The 21,028-nt window shown below is 45.9% G+C and overlaps 1 protein-coding gene across 7 annotated transcripts in view; it reads left to right on the forward strand.

Moving 5' to 3' along the window:
• Positions 1-19,275, forward strand: part of TENM4 (teneurin transmembrane protein 4) — a 1,727,786-nt gene extending 1,708,511 nt beyond the window's left edge. For 5 of the 7 annotated variants that reach the window (XM_063951322.1, XM_063951321.1, XM_063951323.1 and 2 more), the window contains 2 exons: positions 3,152-3,294; positions 6,800-10,106. In XM_063951322.1, coding sequence (XP_063807392.1) covers positions 3,152-3,294; positions 6,800-7,558 — 902 coding nt within the window. In that variant the 3' untranslated portion in view covers positions 7,559-10,106. Of the gene's footprint in view, positions 1-3,151; positions 3,295-6,799; positions 11,231-17,295 lie in introns of those variants that run through there. The other 2 variants (XM_063951320.1, XM_063951326.1) reach the window with 1 other exon arrangement.
• Positions 19,276-21,028: the final 1,753 nt, after the last annotated feature.

Here is a 21,028-nt window from a genome sequence, read left to right on the forward strand (position 1 = left end):
ATACAATAGCGCTTGTCAAACAGCAAAAGTCCCATTGCATGACATACATCAATAGGTGTAAAGATAGTAATTATTCCTCATAGCGCAGAACTGTGATACCAGACATTAGTCTACGGCTTGTACTATGGTATTGAGAGGTGCGTGTGCTTTGGATGACCAGAAAATGGCATCCGTTTTTTTTTTAAGGGCTGGGTTACTCCAGATTTTATTGCAGATACTTGGCATGCTTATGGTGCCCAAGGACAAATCTACGTTTCAATCTTCACCCTCTAGTTCAACTTTGAGTCTCTTCCCAAAAGTTGCGTACCAGAAATGAAAAATGTGTTATCTTTATTCTTTTTCCCTAAAGATAATCATGTATATATATTGAGAGAGATATAAAAAGTTGTTAGAACTGGCTGTACTGGGCTATTCAAGAATACAAATTATGATGTAAAGATGAAATAGTATTATAGTAGAGATAGCCCAACAGTTTCTGATCAACCCAGTCCAATTTGTACACTCACGTGGGTTTCCAAATTGCATTGCTCCAATGGTTTTGTGGTACCAAAGGACCAGATCAGAGATATAACTGGTGTGCCAATCATTGAACTCATAGATATGGTAATAGGAGTTCCTCTATTACTAGCTTTTTTTTGCCATACTTCATGAAGCCCAAACCAGTAGGGGAAAGGGAAGGGGGATTATCATGTGTGTTGAGCATTTATGAGGCCACGTGTTTTACAACAGTTGATTAGACTGTCCACGCATTTTACAACAGTTGATGAAATTGTCCACACATTTTACACTAGTTGATTAGACTGTCCACGCGTTTTACAATAGTTGATCAGATTGTATGCACGTTTCACAGTAATTGATTAAACTGTCCACGCGTTTTACAGTAGTTGATCAGATTGTCCACGCATTTTAAGGGGGATACACACGGTAGAGATGTGTGCTGAGCGATCTAGTACAGACCGCTCAGCACAGCGCGATAGTTGATCAGATTGTCCAACCAATTTTTCATGCACTATTTCCTGCCCATTCTAACTTTCAATCCTTTTCCGTGGCAAGGAGCCGAATATACTTAGATATACTTTGGCTGTTACAAGTGGTCGAGATTTTTTTTGTCCGCTTTTTAATATGTTTCTGCAAAAAAAAAAATAGTATTTTGCCTGCAAAGCTGACCAAACACCGAATATATCAACTTGTTATCAGCTTCACTATATGCCGCTGCCGTGCTTATTATACGGTATCCGATCCCAACTAAAGCCAGAAGGGGCTTCTAGTCACACAGCGTTATTACTGTCATGGAAGATTTGTTGCCCTCGAGTAAAATGGCAGCACAGAGACATGGGGGGTCATTCCAAGTTGATCGCTAGCTGCCGTTGTTTGCAGCGCAGCGATCAGGCAAAAAATCGGCATTTCTGCGCATGCGTATGCACCAGAATGCGCAGGCGCATCGTACAGGTACAATGAGCATCGTGGGTTTGCACAGAGTGTAACGAACATTCCAGTCGCACGGCCGAACGCAGGAAGATTGACAGGAAAGGGACGTTTCTGGGTGTCAACTGACCGTTTTCAGGGAGTGCTTAAAAAAACGCAGGCGTGGTAGAAAAAACTCAGGCGTGGCTGGGCTTTTCGCTGGGCGGGTGTGTGACGTCACAAGCCGTCCCTCCGTCGTTAGAATCAACGCACACAAAGAGTAACTACAGGGCTGGTCTTGTTTTGCACAAAAAGATTTTGCAGGCGCTCTGCTGCACAAGCGTTCGCACTTCTGCAAAGCGAAAATACACTCCCAAGTGGGCGGCGACAATGGGCTTGCACGGCTGCTAAAAACTGCTAGCGAGCAATCAACTCGAAATGACCCCCATGGTGCTATTGCAGCTAAGGTATATTCAGTACTGAGATCATTGCGGCAGATTCCTCACAGCAGTTACACGCTGACAGAATTCCCGCATTAATGCTTTCCAGAGCATTAGTAGATTCTACAAACATGGTATTCTTTTTCATGTAAAATAAATTTGATAGCGACTACACTACATATATACAGCATGCTAGCGGTTTGTTTCCCTGTAGCCGGGCTGCACATTGCTTCTGCTCCTGGGCTTAATGAAAGCCTCTGGTAGCAGCACCGCTAAAGGGTAACGTCTACACTAACAAGCTGGCAGTTAATTAAACATGATATTTTGATGGTGACCTCGGCCGTTGTTTTCAAGGGCATTATTAAAGAGCAGAGTATGAAGTGTTTGATCATTAGTCGGAATGATTGCAGAGGTAATGGCTGAAGAGAGTGTGCAGTAGAGGGCAGACCTCTCATGAGTGCAACCATCCATGTTCTGGAGACGTCTTACCTCTATAGGCTGGTACATCTGCTAATTACTTCTACGCCTGCAGTATAGTATCATTAAAATACAAACTCTGCATCGGATTGTTGCTGTTTTACAAAGATTCTAGAGGGTTTGGTAACAAGACGCCATCATTCAAACTGTGTGTCGTTTATGGTTCTTTTTAAACCTAGCATTAAGCAGATATGATCATTATGCATTTTGTTTGCGTTCCTGTGCACCTCACCCGGATCCTGCAGCTGTTGGTGTTGTATTTGTGGCTTGCAAAACATAAGTGTAATACCTATAATTTGCTAGTGGGGTTTGTAGTTCAAATCCGGCCATATGCTACTATATAGCAGCTGATTGTAGCTCAAGAGGGTTGCAGTGGCAGGTAATTGTCCCGTCATAATAGGATCATTATATGAGCGTCGCAGATAAAAGGTATTTATATGTTAGCCGTCCTCTATAGACCATACTGGCAGACCACAGTGAAGCCGGATTTGACACCCACATGACCAAATTGAGCAATAATGCTGCCCTTTGACCCTTGGGTCATGCTCTTAGGATTGGCTTTGTGTGACCACGTTTATTCAGTTGATGGAATAGAGCAAACGTGCTGAACAAGCGAGACCAGCCTGCTGTGCTAGGCTCTTGTAGAGACTCGGTGGGCTTACATACACAATTTGCAGACCTGTAAATAAGAAAAGGCAGTAGCCTCATGTTTATTTTGTGATAACAGGGACTACACAAATTTACCGTATGTTTCAAAGTAAAGGAAACCAAAGGCTACGTCAGCGTTCAGAGGTACTGATCATTCTCCCATTCTTTGCCCCATACTACAGATGTCAACAGCTGGCTTCTCACATTCGGCTTTCAGCTGCACAACGTGATCCCGGGCTACCCGAGGCCGGAACTTGATGCCATGGAGCCTTCATACGAACTGGTCAATACTCAGATGAAGACTCAGGAATGGGACAACAGCAAGGTAATGTGTGACATCCGTACGCTGGCGACATTCTGCAAATCCAGCCGAACAGCGAGCGCACGCCACGCGATACTCAGTCACAGACCTTTAATGTCAGCGTTCATCACAAAGTACGGACCTATGTGGCAGGCGCTAAACTTGTGTCACTTCCACAGATTTTTATTGCCATTTTCTCGCTGCCCTCTTTGACCCCAGAGAGAGAGGCGGCTGCCCTCCTGTCCCCAGAGAGAATATGCTGCCCCTCCTCCTGGACGCCACAGAGAGTGTAGGCTGCCCCCACCTCCTGGATCCCTAAGTGAGTAGGCTGCCCCCCTTCCTGGACACCAGAGAGAGAGAATAGGCTGCCCCCTCCTGGACACCAGAGAAGAGAGTAGGCTGCCCCCCCTTCCTGGACACCAGAGAAGAAAATAGGCAGCCCCCCTCCTGGACACCAGAGAGAGAGTAGACTGTCCCCTTCCTGAACACCAGAGAGAGAGTAGGCTGCCCCCCTTCCTGGACACCAAAGAGAGAGTAGGCTGAACCCCCCCCCCCCCCCCCCCCCCATCCTTACACCAGAGAAAGAGTAGGCTGCCCCCCCTTCTGGTGGACACCAGAGAAGAGAGTAGGCTGCCCCCCCCCCCCCCCCCCTCCTGGACACCAGAGAAGAGAGTAGGCTGCCCCTCCCCCTCCTGGACCCTAGAGAAAAGAGTAGGCTGCCCCACTCCTGAACACCAGAGAGAGAGTAGGCTGTCCCCCTCCTGGACACGAAAGAGAGAGTAGGCTGCCCCACCCATCCCTTCCTTACACCAGAGAGAGAGTAGGCTGTCCTCCTCCTGGACACCAGAGAGAGAGAGAGAGTAGGCTTCTCCCCTCCTGGACACCAGAGAAGAGAGTAGGCTGCCCCCCCCCCCCCTCCTTACACCAAAGAGAGTAGGCAGCCCCCCCTCCTGGACACCAGAGAGAGAGTAGGCTGCCCCCCCCCCCCCCTCTTTACACCAGAGAGAGCAGGCTGTTCCCCCTCCTGGACACCAGAGTGAGAGTAGGCTGTCCCCCCTCCTGGACACCAGAGAAAAGAGTAGGCTGCCCCCCTCCTGAACACCAGAGAGAGAGTAGGCTGTCCCCCTCCTGGACACGAAAGAGAGAGTAGGCTGCTTACCCCCCCCCCCTTCCTTACACCAGAGAGAGAGTAGGCTGCCCCCCCTTCTGGACACCAGAGAGAGAGTAGGCTGCCCCCCCTTCTGGACACCAGAGAGAGAGAGAGTGGGCTGCCCTCCTCCTGGACACCAGAGAGAGAGAGTAGGCTTCCCCCCTCCTGAACACCAGAGAAGTGAGTAGGCTGCCCCCCCCCCCCCCCTCCTTACACCAGAGAGAGTAGGCTGCCCCCCTCCTGGACACCAGAGTTGAGAGTAGGCTATCTCCCCTGTCCCCCCCCCCCCCTTCCTTACACCAGAGAGAGAGTAGGCTGCCCCCCCCCCCCTTCTGGACACCAGAGAGAGAGTAGGCTGCCACCCCTTCTGGACACCAGAGAGAGAGTAGGCTGCCCCCCTCCTGGACACCAGAGAAAGAGTAGACTGCCCCCCTCCTGGACACCAAAGAAAGAGTAGGCTGCCCTTCTCCTGGGACGCAAAAGAGAGTAAGCTGCCTCCCCCCGGAAGACAGAGACAGAATAGGCTGTCCTACCCCCTGGACACCAGAGAGAGAGTATGCTGCCCCCCTCCTGGACACCAGAGAGAGTAGGCTGCCCCCCTCCTGGACACCAAAGAAAAAGTAGGCTGCCCCCCCTCCTGGACACCAGAGAGAGTAGGCTGCCCCCCTCCTGGACACCAAAGAAAAAGTAGGCTGCCCCCCCTCCTGGACACCAGAGAGAGTATGCTGCCTCCCCCCCCCCCCAGATGCCAGTGAGTGAGTAGGCTTTTTCCCCCTTCAAAACCTGCGCATATTACAAGCGCAGCACACGGTTTCTCAGTAATTACTGGCTGGCTTTGAACACGGTTTACTTGTTAAGGAAAGCAGGTAGGATTGCTCGTTTGAGCCGCCTCTCTCATGTACAGTATACTGGGACCTCTGCATAGTTTTGTACTTTCTGACAAAGGATGTGCGCTGTGTAAGTTCAGGGCTCTGCATGATGTAACAATCCAGGGTACAGGCGTAGCATACGCCCTCCAAATCTTCTGCAGTGTTCTAGGCTCCAATGCGCTGGTCTCGGAGGTGCACGGTTAAAACACTTTACTCTGCGAGATTTCACACCAAGCTCTTGTATCAGCACATAATGGATTTTACACTTTCAAATGGTAACCGCTAAATGACTCCCTTAATTTGTGATGCAATCAATTATGTATGTCTAAAGGCGCCCATTAGTCAAAGGGAACTTCAAAACCTGGCAGCGTAGCAGGAGCACATTTCAAAGCCGCCGTTGCTGCTGCACTTAGACTATCGTTCCTTTTAAAATGCTAAAATATGAGGGTCCAGTTGCTTAAAAAAGAATTAATATTAAAATATTTCCTGCCTGTTGCCCTGTCTGAGCTTCTGCTTTGAAAGAGATTACAATCTGCTCTCTGACTGTTCGGGAGGAATAAAAATATAAAAAAGATTTTATTGCATAAGTCAGAGGCTTTGAAGAAGCCGGATGGTTAGGCTTCCACTCTGACCTTACTCCACTCTCTTCAAACCACTGAACCTGGGTCTCTATTGCACTTCAAGGTCTTAATAACTTGACACCACACTTGACATTTTTGTAACTGGAAACACTGCAGATCATTCTTCTTAAACTTCTAGCTGAGATGGATGAGGAACAGAGTGCTTGCAGAGATTGCGGGACCCTTCCCCAGCCAGCCCACCCATGGAGTTGTGTTATAGCAGCAGGGAGGGCCCAATTTTGAAGTTTCTATGCAATTGCTTTGGTGAAAAAAGTTTTCCCAAACCAAACTTTTAGGAGTTTATGATCTGTAAGAGCATACTTGTTTTAGATCGTGGTTATAGTCAGAACTCTTTACTTTAGCCTTTAATAACATCTTAAGAAGAGATCGGCTAATGTGGAACTCTTAATCGCAGTTCAGCAATTACCTACCCTAAGACTGCTCCAATGCAATTCAGTATACAGAGAGTGTCTGCCCCCCCCCCCCCCTTACCACTAATCCCGTATAGTCCTCATTTACTAAAATCACCTAATCACTTGACCCCCGCAGTCTATCAATAAAATATTGCCTCAGTGATATTGACCAAGAGAGGGAATGATTAATTGACAGTACCGCTTTGGCGGGCCTGTCTTGGGATATATGTGTATGTGGGATACAGATAGTAGGACCACACATGCGCCGCGGGACTGAAAGCGTAGGGCTGGGTCATGCAGTTCCACTTTGCTGAAGAAAAGTTAAAAATAGATGTAAAAAGAAAAAAAAAATTTAACACGCAGCTAGAGACGCCAGGCTGCGACTTTTACCGCACAGGGATTAGTTTCAACACATACAATATAGGACTTTGGTGGATGTGCATCACACCGTAACATTGTTCTTCTCTCTTCCTGCAGTCGATCCTGGGCGTGCAGTGTGAGGTGCAGAAGCAGCTGAGAGCGTTTGTAACCCTGGAACGGTTCGATCCCGTCTACAACTCCCCAATGGCTGGTTGTCGCCCGGAAAAAGAGAGCAAGAGATTTGCTTCGTTGGGTTCCATTTTTGGAAAAGGCGTCAAGTTTGCGATGAAAGACGGTCGGGTCAGCACCGACATCATTAGCGTCGCTAATGAGGACGGGAGGCGCATTGCCGCCATTTTGAACAACGCCCACTATTTAGAAAACTTGCATTTCACCATTGACGGCATTGACACTCACTACTTTGTCAAGCAGGGGACGCCAGAGAGTGACCTGTCTATATTAGGGCTCAGTGGCGGCAGGCGAACCTTGGAAAATGGGGTCAACGTGACCGTTTCACAGATCAACACGGTTCTTGGTTCAAGGACTAGACGCTACACAGACATCCAGCTACAGTACGGCCCGCTGTGCCTGAACACTCGCTACGGGAGCACCTTGGACGAGGAGAAGGTCCGCGTTTTAGAACTGGCCAGGCAAAGGGCCATTTCTCAGGCATGGCTCAAAGAACAGCAGAGACTTTTGGATGGGGAGGAGGGTCTCCGGGCATGGACAGAAGGAGAGAAACAGCAGTTACTGAGCACAGTTCGGGTTCAGGGATATGATGGATATTATGTCATTTCCGTAGAGCAGTACCCGGAACTTTCAGACAGCGCTAACAACATCCATTTTATGAGACAGAGTGAGATGGGCAGAAGGTGACATATAGAGGGTTAATGTGTTGACTTCTTGCCAAAGACCGCTACAGTGGTAGCCGCATACCTAAACTGTGTTGTAATCCAGCCTTTCTTTTTTTTTTTCTTTAAATGGACCCTGAAAAAAAAATAAGAGAGGGCGAGATGGTCACGCGGCTGAACTGTAAATATTGCAACTTTTTATTTTTTAAATAAAAATTGGCCTTCACGCGTTTCGCAATGAGCAGAAGGTATTTCGCTGTAGTCTGACCACAGTGGAATTTGTTCTTTTTCCCTTGTGAGGAATTCAAGTGAGAAGTGTCAAAACTTTACGTCGACAGGTACTTGGTGTGGATTGCAAAAATTAAAATATAAGGATGTTTGTGGAAAGTCTGTATCATCTTTACCCTAATCGGAGCAGGGATCAACGCGTTTTTGAAGGGGAAGGAAATCTACTCAGCTCTAGCTTTCGGAACTGAATTTTGCCTTGATTTTAACCAAAACTGTTCATATCATTTCCTTTGTCTCATGATACAGTATGTGGCAGGATGAATTCTCTGTCCCAATGTGTTGCTTGTGTTACATTTCAACTGCAATTGATAGTATTCCCCCGTGTGCTTTTTCCCAACACCAGGAAATGGGCGATAGGACCCAATATAACCATATTTTATGCCTCTAGAGGACTGTAGAACCTTCTCCATTCTCACTTATGACATAAAGTGTTTTGGGGCTCCTGACGCAGGTGTAGCAGTGGGACCAGGACCTTGACATGACCAATGCAATGGGTTTTTATTACATTTGTTATTTTCAGTTCTACATTTTGTGGCTCCATCCTTTGTTATGGTGCGCCCATATGGTGGCAGATGTGTTGGGAATAGAGGTGTTGTAATAACTGGACACTGGAGGTGTGATGTCATTGCTTCCTACGGATTTGATTCGCTGTACTTTGACTATTGGGCTATTCCACAAGAGACTGCTTCTACTGTCTGAGAGTGTTCTGTGCAATTCCTTTTTGACCAACGTTTCACCTGCTAACAGTCATTGGTATATTGGGTTGGGATAAAGGGGCCTACAGGAAACTAAAAGATGGGCGGGCGAGCCCCATAATGATTTAGAATTCATTACAATAAGTTGCTGCAAGCAGGATCTTATAACACGCCAGTGGAATTTATACATATATAAACTCCTCTGCTTCATGTCAATTGTGTTCAGTAATGTCAACTCGCGTCTTGGCTTCAGCATTCATTACTTATGTTATAAGTGGCAGTAAAGCCCTTGCTGCAGGCAGTGCAGGTGTGAGAAGTATGGTCTAGAACCTTGGCTCAGAGATCTTGCTAACTTTTTAGGGACCACTAAGCAGCAGATTAATATTTCCTTACATCAGTCCTCTGTAATCTTTGTGTCTAGGGCTTTAATGAGAAACCCCTGTTAGGAATACACTGCTACTCCAAAAGACCGGGAAGAGGCCGGGCAATCGTAGTGAAACGTTGCCTTAAGCGAGCTTGACAGAGTAGCAGGTTTTGGCGATACAATCTTCCTGTTCATAGAATGTATCATCCATTTTAATATCCTCCCCAAGTTGTAAATCAGTGGCCCGGATTACCCTACCCCAGGGATGACGAAGGGGCCAAACTAGTAGTAAATTGTCTAGGGTTCCAAAGGGAGAGGTCGAAAATGGTAACTGGAACTCTTGGGGTGGGGGGGTTGTGACTGGAGGAATTCCCCCGTGGACCACTTGAGGCCAACTGGGAAAAGGTGTGAGATTCTGCTGCCAAATGGGCAACGTGGTGAATATTCCACTGAACAATTTAGAAGATTTTGCTGTTGTCTTGGTTCCCTCTGTAGCTCATAGTTATACCAGCAGGGGAGGATAAAAAATGTAATCGAATCTTTAGTGGTCCATTAACATGCTGTAAATTTACCCCAGCGTGTCTGTATCTTATACCCCATGTCTCAGTTGTTATTTCTGACACTACGCAGTAGTTCTCTATTTACTGTTCGGCGTCTCTGGAGTCCGACTGCCGCGTGCGGTAAATAGGGGCGCCCGGGGAAAGTGTTTACTTTAGTCAGTCACTTCTTTTCTTTCATCTCATTTTAGTGCTAGAATTACTGACTGGATGGGGGTTCCTGTAAGGCTCGGAACAGAACGCACACACTTGTCTTTTATTTATAAAGGTCGATGTTGGATAAGAAGCATTTGACGTGGCCCCCCCGAATTAGCAGCTGGATTGGGTTTCATGCCAGTCTGGCCTGACTGTAACTGAAACAAAACATCTCCATGGAATGATGTAGATAGAGGCGAGGACCGGTTTATTCCTTGCTGGTTATTCTGTGTTTTGTAAAAAAAAAAAAAAAAATGTACAAAAAAAATCTAGAGACGTTATTTTGCAAGCAAAAAAAAAAGTTAGCGATGAGGGGGAAAAAATAATTTAATTTTAAAGAAGAGAATACATTTTTGCTTTTAAATGTAATTAAGTAAAAAATGTAGGTCTGGGAATTTGTCGCTTTGCATAAATGGACGTAAAAAAGGAACATGTTTACAAATAAAGAGAAAAATGATTTTTATAGAAAAAAAACCCTGACATATTGTTCTCGTTTTTACACCCTTCCAATATGCGTGAGCCACGTTTGTTTTATCCACTCAGCTCTATGTTAACGGTTTAACATCGGGATGGGGGGGAATGATAGCTTTATACCTTTCACATGATGCTTGGTCTCAAGCTGGCAGATAAATCTGCATCCGCCCTTATAATGCATTACTAGGCGCAGTTCTGGACTCCAATTCAACATATTACTGTATTTCTATACCCTTCTTTTCATCTTTACCTTTCTGTGCTTTTCATCATAGCTTTTATGTCCCCTTTACCTTTCTGTGCTCTTTAACATGGCATTTATGTCATCTGTACCTTTCTGTGCTTTTCACAAGATCTTTTCAATCCGTTTTATTCTCCTTTCTGTGCTTTTCATCATAGCTTTTAAATTCATATTTTTCTCCTTTCTGTGCTTTTCACCATAGCGTTAAAAAAAAAAATTCTCCTTTCTGTGCTTTTCAGCATTGCTTTTATGTCATTTTTTTTTGTACAAGGCTGTTTATTTTTTTTGGGGGGGATAAAAAGTAACCAATAGCAACGGCTCTGGTTATAAAGACCTTGGAGAAATCACAGAGGGCCTGATTCTGAGGAGCCGCACGCAGCACCAGTGTTCACATAGTTGAGTGATTTTTTTTCACATCTGCGCACGCACAAAAAGGTCGTAAATGTCCTCCTGTTGTACGCAGAGAGGCGTGGCTGTAATCTGTGCAGACGGAATCGGAATTGTTGCGGAAAGTGCTGGGAATTCCTGGACGGTGACGGAGGTGGTTCGAAACGCATGCCAAAATTGTGAGTGTTGCGGCCGTATCAATGCAAGCGGCTGCTCACCCGCAGCTATAGGAGGCCATGGTCTCCTGCAGTGTCAATGGTGCGAGCAATGGTGGCATCTTAAGAACCACCGGCAGCACGCAGAGAGCTCAAAGTGGCCGTCTTCGTCCTTACTCATCCAGATGCCCGGATGTGCACAAGGGGAAGGCCTGATGCTGACCTTCACATTTACCTGCAGCCTCAACTCTGGCAACAGTCACTACAGCTGCGTCACTCTATGAATCCGGCCCAGAAGGTGGCCCAGAATTTAGGGCAGTGCATCTAGTAAAAGGAGCAGGAGGGTGAGTATAACCCGCCAGGTCAAAGTCATCAGAAGGTGTAAGTGGAGAACTGATTTAATTGCACTCTTCACTTATCTGTGCCTGGGTATACTGTTATACTGTTCTCTGTGCCTGGGTATACTGTGGACTAACCTTAGTTCAAGAACAAATTACAGGTTGAGTATCCCTTATCCAAAATGCTTGGGACCGGAAGTATTTTGGATATCGAATTTTTCCGTATTTTGGAATAATTGCTCACCATAGTGAGATATCATGGCGATGGGCCCCAAGTCTAAGCACAGAATGCATTTACCGGCATGTAACATATACACCTTATACACACAGCCTGAAGGTCATTTAATACAATATTTTTAATAACTCTGTGTATTAAACAAAGTTTGTGTACATTGAGCCATCAGAAAACAAAGGTTTCACTATCTCATTCAAAAAATTCCGTATTTCAGAATATTCCCTATTTCGGAATATTTGGATATGGGATACTCAACCTGTATATTAATCACTTGTGAAAAATAATGAGTATGAATTTCTGAACATACAGAAAGCTCCAGAACTCTGCTACAGGCTGCAGCATTGTCAGCATTGTTATAGCTTCAGGGGGTGCTGTACATATATGGGGCCTGAAGACAAAAGGGGGCCCACAGCCGCTGGTCTCTGTGCAGCTGAGCTGGCTCCTGCCAGTACCTTTCCCTCATGACATGGCGAAAGTGCAGAGTGCATGCCGTAGGAAAACGGATGGCACTCCCCCCCCCCCAACACACACACACACTCCAAATGCCTGCATTTGGTCCAACAATGCCTCCAGGTAACCTGCAGCTCTACAGATGCTGTGGAAGCACTAGTACTCCTCTGTTCTCCTGCAGCAGGTCATGCTGTCACTTGTAGTTCCACAATAGCTTAAGCGCTAGTGTCCAAGCCTTTTTTTTTTTTTTTTTGACTAGGCCATTGTTAATGAAAGCCCTACATTGGACGTAAATTTCTTATTCCTGCCAGACTGATAAACCATTTCTGCCATGTTGTTCCAGTCGTCTGGGTTAAAATAGTTCTCTAAATTAAGGGGATTTCTTAGATCTGCGTAGTAATCGCTGATATAATCACTAAATGGCCAGTAGAGGACCATATCTTATTTCACTTGGTATTCAATTCTAAAAAAGACCCAGATTTATGAGGAAAGGGTCCAGGTTAAGTTCTCATTAGATTTTCTGTGGTACTAAAATATTATTTAAAAAACAAAACTAAATTAAATATACTACAATATGTGGGTGAGTTGGTTGTATGAAGTGTTAATAGTTTCCCTACATGCTTCTTTGGTATTGCTTGGTGAATTCAGATTCAGCCATGTATTCCATCCACCATTTCACTCTAGTAGCCAGTGACAAGACTGAGACGGCCATTTTGTAACCTATAATTTTACATTTCTCTTTTAAATTTAGCTTTAAGCATCCCCAGTTCTACCCCAACCACCCAGCACAACATAATGAATTGTCTGCCATCATCCTAGCTCTATTGAGCAAAACCATGGAGTACCCACAGCTCACAAAATGGCTGCCTCCAGAGTGTCCCTCAGTGACTGCAGTGGTTCCTAGTGGACGAACCTGGAATAAACAGCAAAAGGATACCAGATTTACCAACTATAAAGTTTCCCCTTTAAAAAACACCCCTTATTTTCATACCACCCTTTCCATCTCCCAAAATGGAGGTATAAAAAGTCAGCAAGCACGACGTAAACTACAGCCGTCACCATAAACCGTGTTGTCCGCCATTTTGTGGGTGGGACTAATAGTCAACCTATTAATTTGCTGGGACCCTTGTGACATCAGTCTGGACCTTGTGGTGTCACTAGTTCCTGTTGGATTGATAGGCCGTGTTCGGAACATGGCTGCCCCTGCGGTATATGGCTGCGATAGGCCCAACCACTGCTTGTTATAAGGCATAGATGTAGGTTTGCAAAGAGTTAAATTGCCGTGGAAGACTTCAGCCATTCTCTGTATGGAAATAGCACGCGCTTCGAGCTTTAGGTTGCTTCAAGCTAATTTCAGACGTCCACTTAGAACTTTTATTTCTTTATCCAAATGTATTATAGAAAGTGTAATCCTCCGTCTAGCGCATTACACATGCTATAATGAGCATAAATCAAAATTGAGAGGAGAAAACTAATAAAGTAGCCTTTGAGCCGTGACTTGTAAATGTCAGAATGATAGATGACAGCCCTATTCATTATGCAAAGTCCGTGCACTTAACATGAAATTTTAGAATCTGATTTTATGTTTTACACCGAGCACCCCGCCCCCTGTACACAGCTGTCTGGCTCCTTTCAGTCAAAATTTAATTGAAACCAAGACCTGCGATTCTACTGTACGAGGAGGGTTGCATGACATCCGCTCCCTTGGGGTGGAAGGTTTTCGAAGACATGAGTCTGCAAAATAGTCGCTCATATAGTAATGCGGAGCAGACGGAATTGTTGCTGCAAAATCTCTGCAGAAAGTATAGCGCAGCAGCACGGATGTGTTACCCTGCGCGTTGATGGAATTTAAATAGTGATCAGCTGCTTCGCAAAGAGTGATGGGAGACAAGCATGTGTGGCAAAGATGCCAATCTGTGCCTATACCTTTACACAACATCATGTAGCAGCGCCGCATAATTTGACGAAAGACTGTTTATTGCAATCTGGCCAAAGGCAGTGGCCAATCTCTAGCCAATCTGGAGAGCAGGCCTTGGGTCGTCACACTACCTAAATTGGTGTACTAGTTGGAATACAGTATTGTTGTTAATGTATGTAAAAGGGGTCTTGTTGCCTACTGGGACAGGGCATCTACCCATGTATTGCTAAAACGCCTAAACCTCTGGAAAAAAAACCTAGAAACACTTTGTTGCTTTCCCCAAGCGATTAAGCTACACTTCTGTGCTCACTGGAATGTTTACTCAAGATGGTAAGGAAGACAGCTTGCAGCCCACATTCTGAATAATACTGGGTGCGTTTAGAAGCATAGAGTATTGACTTCATAAGGGCAACCACTAAACACCCTTCTTGTCATCCAACACTGTGTGGTGCAGTCACCAAAATCTCTATCACTGTATCACTGATTTATTATTAATTCAGTTTTGGAACATTAAAAAAAAAAAAGTTGATTACCAATTTAAAAGCCCAGATTTTAGAAAAATGAACAAAGTTTAAAAATAAATTCAAAAATAAGAATTAAGGTAATGAATTTAAAAATAAAAAAAATGGAAATCACCAGGGATTTTGCCGGCAGTAACTCCTTTTAATGTGTTGGTTGGGAGCAGCTATGAAATTCTACGTGAAGGTTTATCCAATTCCTGAGTCGGGTTACCCGCGTCCAATATCTGTCGTGGACTCTCGAGGGCATTATGGTGCTAGTATTTCTTTGACAACTTACTTGTAAGCCACAACTGTATAGTGTAGCAAGAACAATATGGCTTCTGTAATGAAAATGAAGAGGTATTTCCAAAGGTGCTTTGGAGGCCGGTTGTATCCTAGGAACGATCACACACAGACGTGATGGAGACGTCTAATTGTCACGGTGATGAGCACATACAGGCGGGAAGGGTCGGCCGGCTAGGAATTCACTCTGAGACGGCGGGTCAGTTTTAACAACCAAGAACACGCGAGACCGTACATATATAACAATAATAATGTTTAAAAAAACTTTTTATTTTTTTTGCAGCCTGGTATATTTGCTTAGTACATACCTTTTATCTTTGAATATTCCCCTCTAGACACACAACAGCAATAATTGAGTTCCTGCTGCTTTTATTTAGGTTTAAAAAAAAATAGGTTTAGTGCGGTTTACCCAAATGCATGTAATAAGATTTAAAAGGTGGGGGAGGGAGGGTTCATGTAGGAGAACAGACATTTATTTTACAAGCAACCCACAGAAGAGCACTTGTCATATAAAAGCCTCCTCCTCGCCCGCTCACATGTGCTGCTGTTTAGTGCTGATGTGATCCTGCTGCGCTGAGTAGACAGGTGCGTGGCGCGCTGGGAATGGGCTGGGCGCAGAGATATTACAGAGGTGCTGGGTGATGTTGTGTGAAGGAGATTACTCCAGGCCCCGGCCGGGGGGGAGCAGTGATTTTCAAATTTGTGCTTTTAATTTAATGGAAGAAAGATTGCGCACGGATGTCATGCATCACATGTGTTATCTGAACCCGGTTTTATTAGGGAGGCATGTGTAGGCCTTAAATCACTGTATATATTCATTTCAACCGCATGCAGTTCATTCTCAGTCCTCATTGTTTTCTATTTCCTTATTTCTTCATTCACCTCAAGGATATCTTCCATGTTAAAGATGGAGACTGAATCCTATGCACACGTGTTTAATTCTATCCGCCAACACTTCAAATCCCCCCCCCCTATATCCGTTCCATTGGGTGGTCTTCTGTTTGCCGGCGGTCGGGCTCCCGGCGCTCAGTATACCGGCGCCGGGAGCCCGACAGCCGGCATACCGACACTTATTTTCCCTCGTGGGGGTCCACGACCCCCATAGAGGGAGAATAAAATAGTGTGGCGCGCCACCGTGCCCGTAGCGTGGCGAGCGCAGCGAGCCCGCAAGGGGCTCATTTGCGCTCGCCAAGCTGTCGGTAAGCCGGCGGTCGGGCGCCGGGATGCTGGTCGCCGGGAGCCCGACCGCCGGCCAGCCGTAGTGAACCCGTTCCATTACATGTTCACCCTCTGTATACCACTACCTTTGCTATAGCACCATAGTTGGTCCCCATATTAAGCTGGCATTTTAAAGAGGGAACTCTATATTACTAGTAACGGGCCGGTTTAATGTAGCACGATTGGCACTTGCCCCCCCCAGAACACCCCTGCCCCCCCACCCCCTATAGTCCACAGGCACTTGGGCCCAGGGCTGTCTTTACAGCATTGTAGGCCCTGGGCAAAACAATGTACTGGGGACCCTACACACCCATTCACGGGAACCAAATTAAAAAAATATATATATATCATACCCCTCCTGCAGTCCTGCGCCTTCTCTCCGCCTGCTTCCATACAGTGAATGTCTGTCAGCACTCTGATTGGTGGATAGCTCCAGCCATTCTCCAGTCAGCATGCTGACAGCCATTCACTGTCTGGCTGCAGGCTGTGAGGCAGGTAGAGAACGCTGCATTCTGATTGGTGGATTGCTCCAGCCATTCACCAATCAGCATGCTGACAGCCATTCACTGTCTGGCTGCAGGCTGGGAGGCAGATGCTGCCTCGTCGCCCTGATTGGGTGACCACCACCCACCCCCTGCTCAGAGGCCCCTAGAATTGCGGGGCCCTGGACAGTTGCCCAGTATGCCTATACAGTAAGATGACCTTGCTTAGGCTTATATACTAATACTGTGCAAATGTGTCATAAACAAGCAGAGCCAATCAGAGGACTTCTTCTTGTAGTCTACCACGCACTTGTGACTCGACCAACCCAAGCTAAAATGTGATTGGCTGCTCAGTGCCATACCTGCTTTTTTAAACCAATCTTCTGCTAAATTCTGTTTATTACTTTTTCCAAAATACCCCCCACAGGCTCTGACTAGTTTTTATTGATTGAAGAGGACGCAAAAATCTAAATATTCCATTTTTCCACTTTCCTGGCCACATTGCAGCAATGGAAGTAAACACAAGTAAATCTCTGAATAATTCAATGCTGGCAGATTCCACGTTTATTCCCCGTCCTTCCTCCCTGTGCTTTTTATACGGACAATATGGGTAATAAGGAGATCTGAGTTTCTATAACAGCAGGAACTTCTGTCTCTGAGTTCTGCTGCTTTCAGCGATAGTATAGAAAAAAAATAATTTGCTTTTATCACTAAATAAAGTTCTCTCCGTGAGTTCAGAGCTTAACGAACTGACCAGCTGGTTATAAAATAGCAAATAAATAAAAATAAAACAACGATAAGGTTCTCTAAAGTAATACAATCATTCTATGACTGACCTCGATCTTTGTGTTTTATTCTTGTTACATCTGGATGAATCTTAATCTGTGTTTAGGGCTGTGATCCGATTTTTGAGCCGCTGCCACATTTAATGAAATGCCATAAAGGGTTTTTTGTTTTTTTTACAGCAGCAGGATTGGAATCTGTGACTTTCCAGCAACTACAAGCACCAGAATGCCCTCACAACATTTTCCTGGTAGAACATGCTGGGACTTATAGTTTCACAGGCTCAGATCCTCAGTATAAAACATAACATCACCTCGGCAGGTTGTGAGGCGCACGTGGGCCCATCTGTAGATCTGAAATGTATTTATATGGGGTGTATCCATGGTTGTCGCCTTTCCCTGCAAAGAGGGTGAGGTTCATGAAGCCTCGATACACCTCACTAGGCACTGCCGTAACCCCCCACTGAGTGTTTCCATAACACAGATTGTCTGACGCATCTGTAATATGTGTCATGATCCGTCTTAATCGTTTATAAAGCAGCTTCTCCCTCCATTATGGTAGAGTTTATTTTCCATAACTGATTCGGATGGGGAATGTCGAGATGATGGATCCAGCTTTAGAACTTGCATCCTTAATATACCGCTGCAAATGAGCCCGTACTAATGAATCTTGCTTTAACGAGGCAGATGCTTGTGAATACTTTTTTTTTTAGCAATTTGTGCAGAACTCGTATAGTTATTTCTGTCGAATTGAAAGGTGTCATTTCATGCCACCCAAGGGAGGTGTGTCATGCCTCATGTCTCAGTGGAAGAGAGACGTACAGCGCCTGGTGGGATTTGACGCATTGTGTGTATTTAAATACCCCCCCCCCCTTGCAAAACACTCACGGGAAACGCAATAAGCCTTAGTCACAAACATGGGATTGTACCCGCCTTGATAATAGTGAGTCATTGTACAAATTTTACTTTGATGCCACAATTCTTTACATCCCTTTATTACAGATGGAGCCCCGCTCATCTAGGGTTCTCTGCTGCACCTAGGTGCACCAAGGCATATTAGCATACGCCTTTCATCTCTTGTTCTCAGCTGCAATACAATACAGAAAGAACAATACATCAGGGGATTAAATCTGACTGCCCTGGCTCAATTAATCCTATTAAAGGGATCCTGTAAAGACAATTGCAGTTGATTTTAACCACTGGCACTTTTTAAACCTTGGTTTTTTTGTTTTTTTTTATTCCATTCTGATGGAAATATACAGGTGTAATTATTATTATGTGAATACATTAAGGTATTTTGGGCATTTCGGAAAATAAAAATGGATTAGCTGCCGCCGGATTTCTAAACGCCTTTCCTTGTCGGATCGGCTGCCGGTGCAACGTGCGTGTTGGTGCAGGTGTTGGTACAAGCCTTGCAGTCCGTATGGATCAATTTCCTTTACCGTCAATATGGAGATTCCTGCAGGAAGTGCACCCAATACCTTTAGGCCTCCCCTAGAACGAAAGCCTCTCTCCTTGTGGTTCATTGGACAACTATTGGTTCTTGCTAAATGTTACTTAAGGTTGAGAAACCGTATTATAAATCATCCCACCTGTTGCGTACATTGAAATATGAATTTAAGTCTATGAGGTTGAATTCAACCTGTTACAATCTGCAAAAAGACATCATGCGTAGCAACCAATCAGAACTCATCTGTTACTAGTCTAGCTTTCCTCCGTTCAATCAGAGCTGACATTTGATTGGGTGCTGCTGTTTTATGTTATTAATGAAACCATTCACGTCGTTAAAGTGTTACGGTCAAAAAAATTAAATAAAAAAAACAAAAGGGAGCTCAGGGGCAAACATTGCACTAGATGTATCAATGGGAAATACTGTGGGGCTTTTCATTTCTCTCCTTCATTGCTAAATCCGGTGTATGTCCTCTGCCTGTTCTATCCCTGCCTGCTCCTGCTCTGCCGGTTCCTGTAACTTCTGTTTTTATTTTCCTGGAAGAATATTTGAGAATCTGAATTCTTGATGCCCTGTGTTTGTAATGCTGTATTCTTGTGTACATAGGATAAAGCTGTATACTGTATATAGGTGCGGATGTAGATAACATTCTAGAACAAAAGAAGTGACCCTGTGTAGCCTTCAGTGACAAATAAAGGATATTTTGTGTTTAATGTCTAGTTTCTGTACTATTGGCTGGGATGGGGGGGGGGGGGGGGGGGGGGCATTCTCCTTAACTTGTCAAAGTGTGTGCGTAGCCAGATCTGGTGCCAACACTAACCAGCCGAGGCAAAGCGGTGCCTGGTCACAGTGCCCGCGGGGTAGCACCATACTTGGTGCCAGGACCTACATGCAGCGCCATTCTTACTATGACTAATGTGCAGAGCATGATATGCCCATACCCGTTGCTGGGATTAATGTGCAGAGCCATACACGCTGCCAGGACTGATGTGCAGAGCCATACACATTGCTGGGGCTAAGAAGCAGAGCCATACACGCTGCCAGAACAAATGTGCAGAGCCGAACACGCTGCCAGGGCTAATGTGCAGAGCCGTATACGCTGCCAGGACTAATGTGCAGAGCCGTACACCCTGCCAGGACTAATGTGCAGAGCCATACACGCTGCCAGGGCTAATGTGCAGAGCCATACACGCTGCCAGGACTAATGTGCAGAGCCATACACACTGCCAGGACTAATGTGCAGAGCCATACACGCTGCCAGGGCTAATGTGCAGAGCCATACACTCTGCCAGGACTAATGTGCAGAGCCATACACGCTGCCAGGGCTAATGTGCAGAGCCATACACACTGCCAGGGCTAATGTGCAGAGCCGTACACGCTGCCAGGACTAATGTGCAGAGCCATTCACGCTGCCAGGGCTAATGTGCAGAGCCATACACGCTGCCAGGTCTAATGTGCAGAGCCATACACGCTACCAGGGCTAATGTGTAGAGATGTACACGCTGCCAGGACTAATGTGCAGAGCCATACACCCTGCCAGGGCTAATGTGCAGAGCCGTACACACTGCCAGGACTAATGTGCAGAGCCATACACTCTGCTGGGGCTAATGTGCAGAGCCGTACACGCTGCTTGTACTAATGTGCAGAACCATACACTCTGCTGGGACTAATGTGCAGAGCCATACACTCTGCTGGGGCTAATGTGCAGAGCCATACACTCTGCTGGGGCTAATGTGCAGAGCCATACACTCTGCTGGGGCTAATGTGCAGAGCCATACACGTTGCTGGGGCTAATGTGCAGAGCCATACACGTTGCCGGTACTAATGTACAGAGCCAAACACCCTGCCAGGACTAATGTGCAGAGCCATACACCCTGCCAGGGCTAATGTGCAGAGCCATACACTCTGCTGGGGCTAATGTGCAGAGCCATACACGTTGCTGGGGCTAATGTGCAGAGCCATACACGTTGCCGGTACTAATGTACAGAGCCAAACACCCTGCCAGGACTAATGTGCAGAGCCATACACCCTGCCAGGGCTAATGTGCAGAGCCGTACACGCTGCTTGTGCTAATGTGCAGAACCATACACTCTGCTGGGGCTAATGTGCAGAGCCATACACGTTGCTGGGGCTAATGTGCAGAGCCATACACGTTGCCGGTACTAATGTGCAGAGCCAAACACCCTGCCAGGACTAATGTGCACTGCAGAGCCAAACACCCTGCCAGGACTAATGTGCACTGCAGAGCCATACACACTGCCAAGGCTAATGTGCAGAGCCATACACACTGCCAGGGCTAATGTGCAGAGCCGTACACGCTGCTTGTACTAATGTGCAGAACCATACACTCTGCTGGGGCTAATGTGCAGAGCCATACACGTTGCTGGGGCTAATGTGCAGAGCCATACACGCTGCCGGTACTAATGTGCAGAGCCAAACACCCTGCCAGGACTAATGTGCACTGCA

This window comes from Pseudophryne corroboree, chromosome 2, assembly GCF_028390025.1.
Source record: "Pseudophryne corroboree isolate aPseCor3 chromosome 2, aPseCor3.hap2, whole genome shotgun sequence".
In the NCBI taxonomy this organism is placed as follows: Eukaryota; Metazoa; Chordata; class Amphibia; order Anura; family Myobatrachidae; genus Pseudophryne; species Pseudophryne corroboree.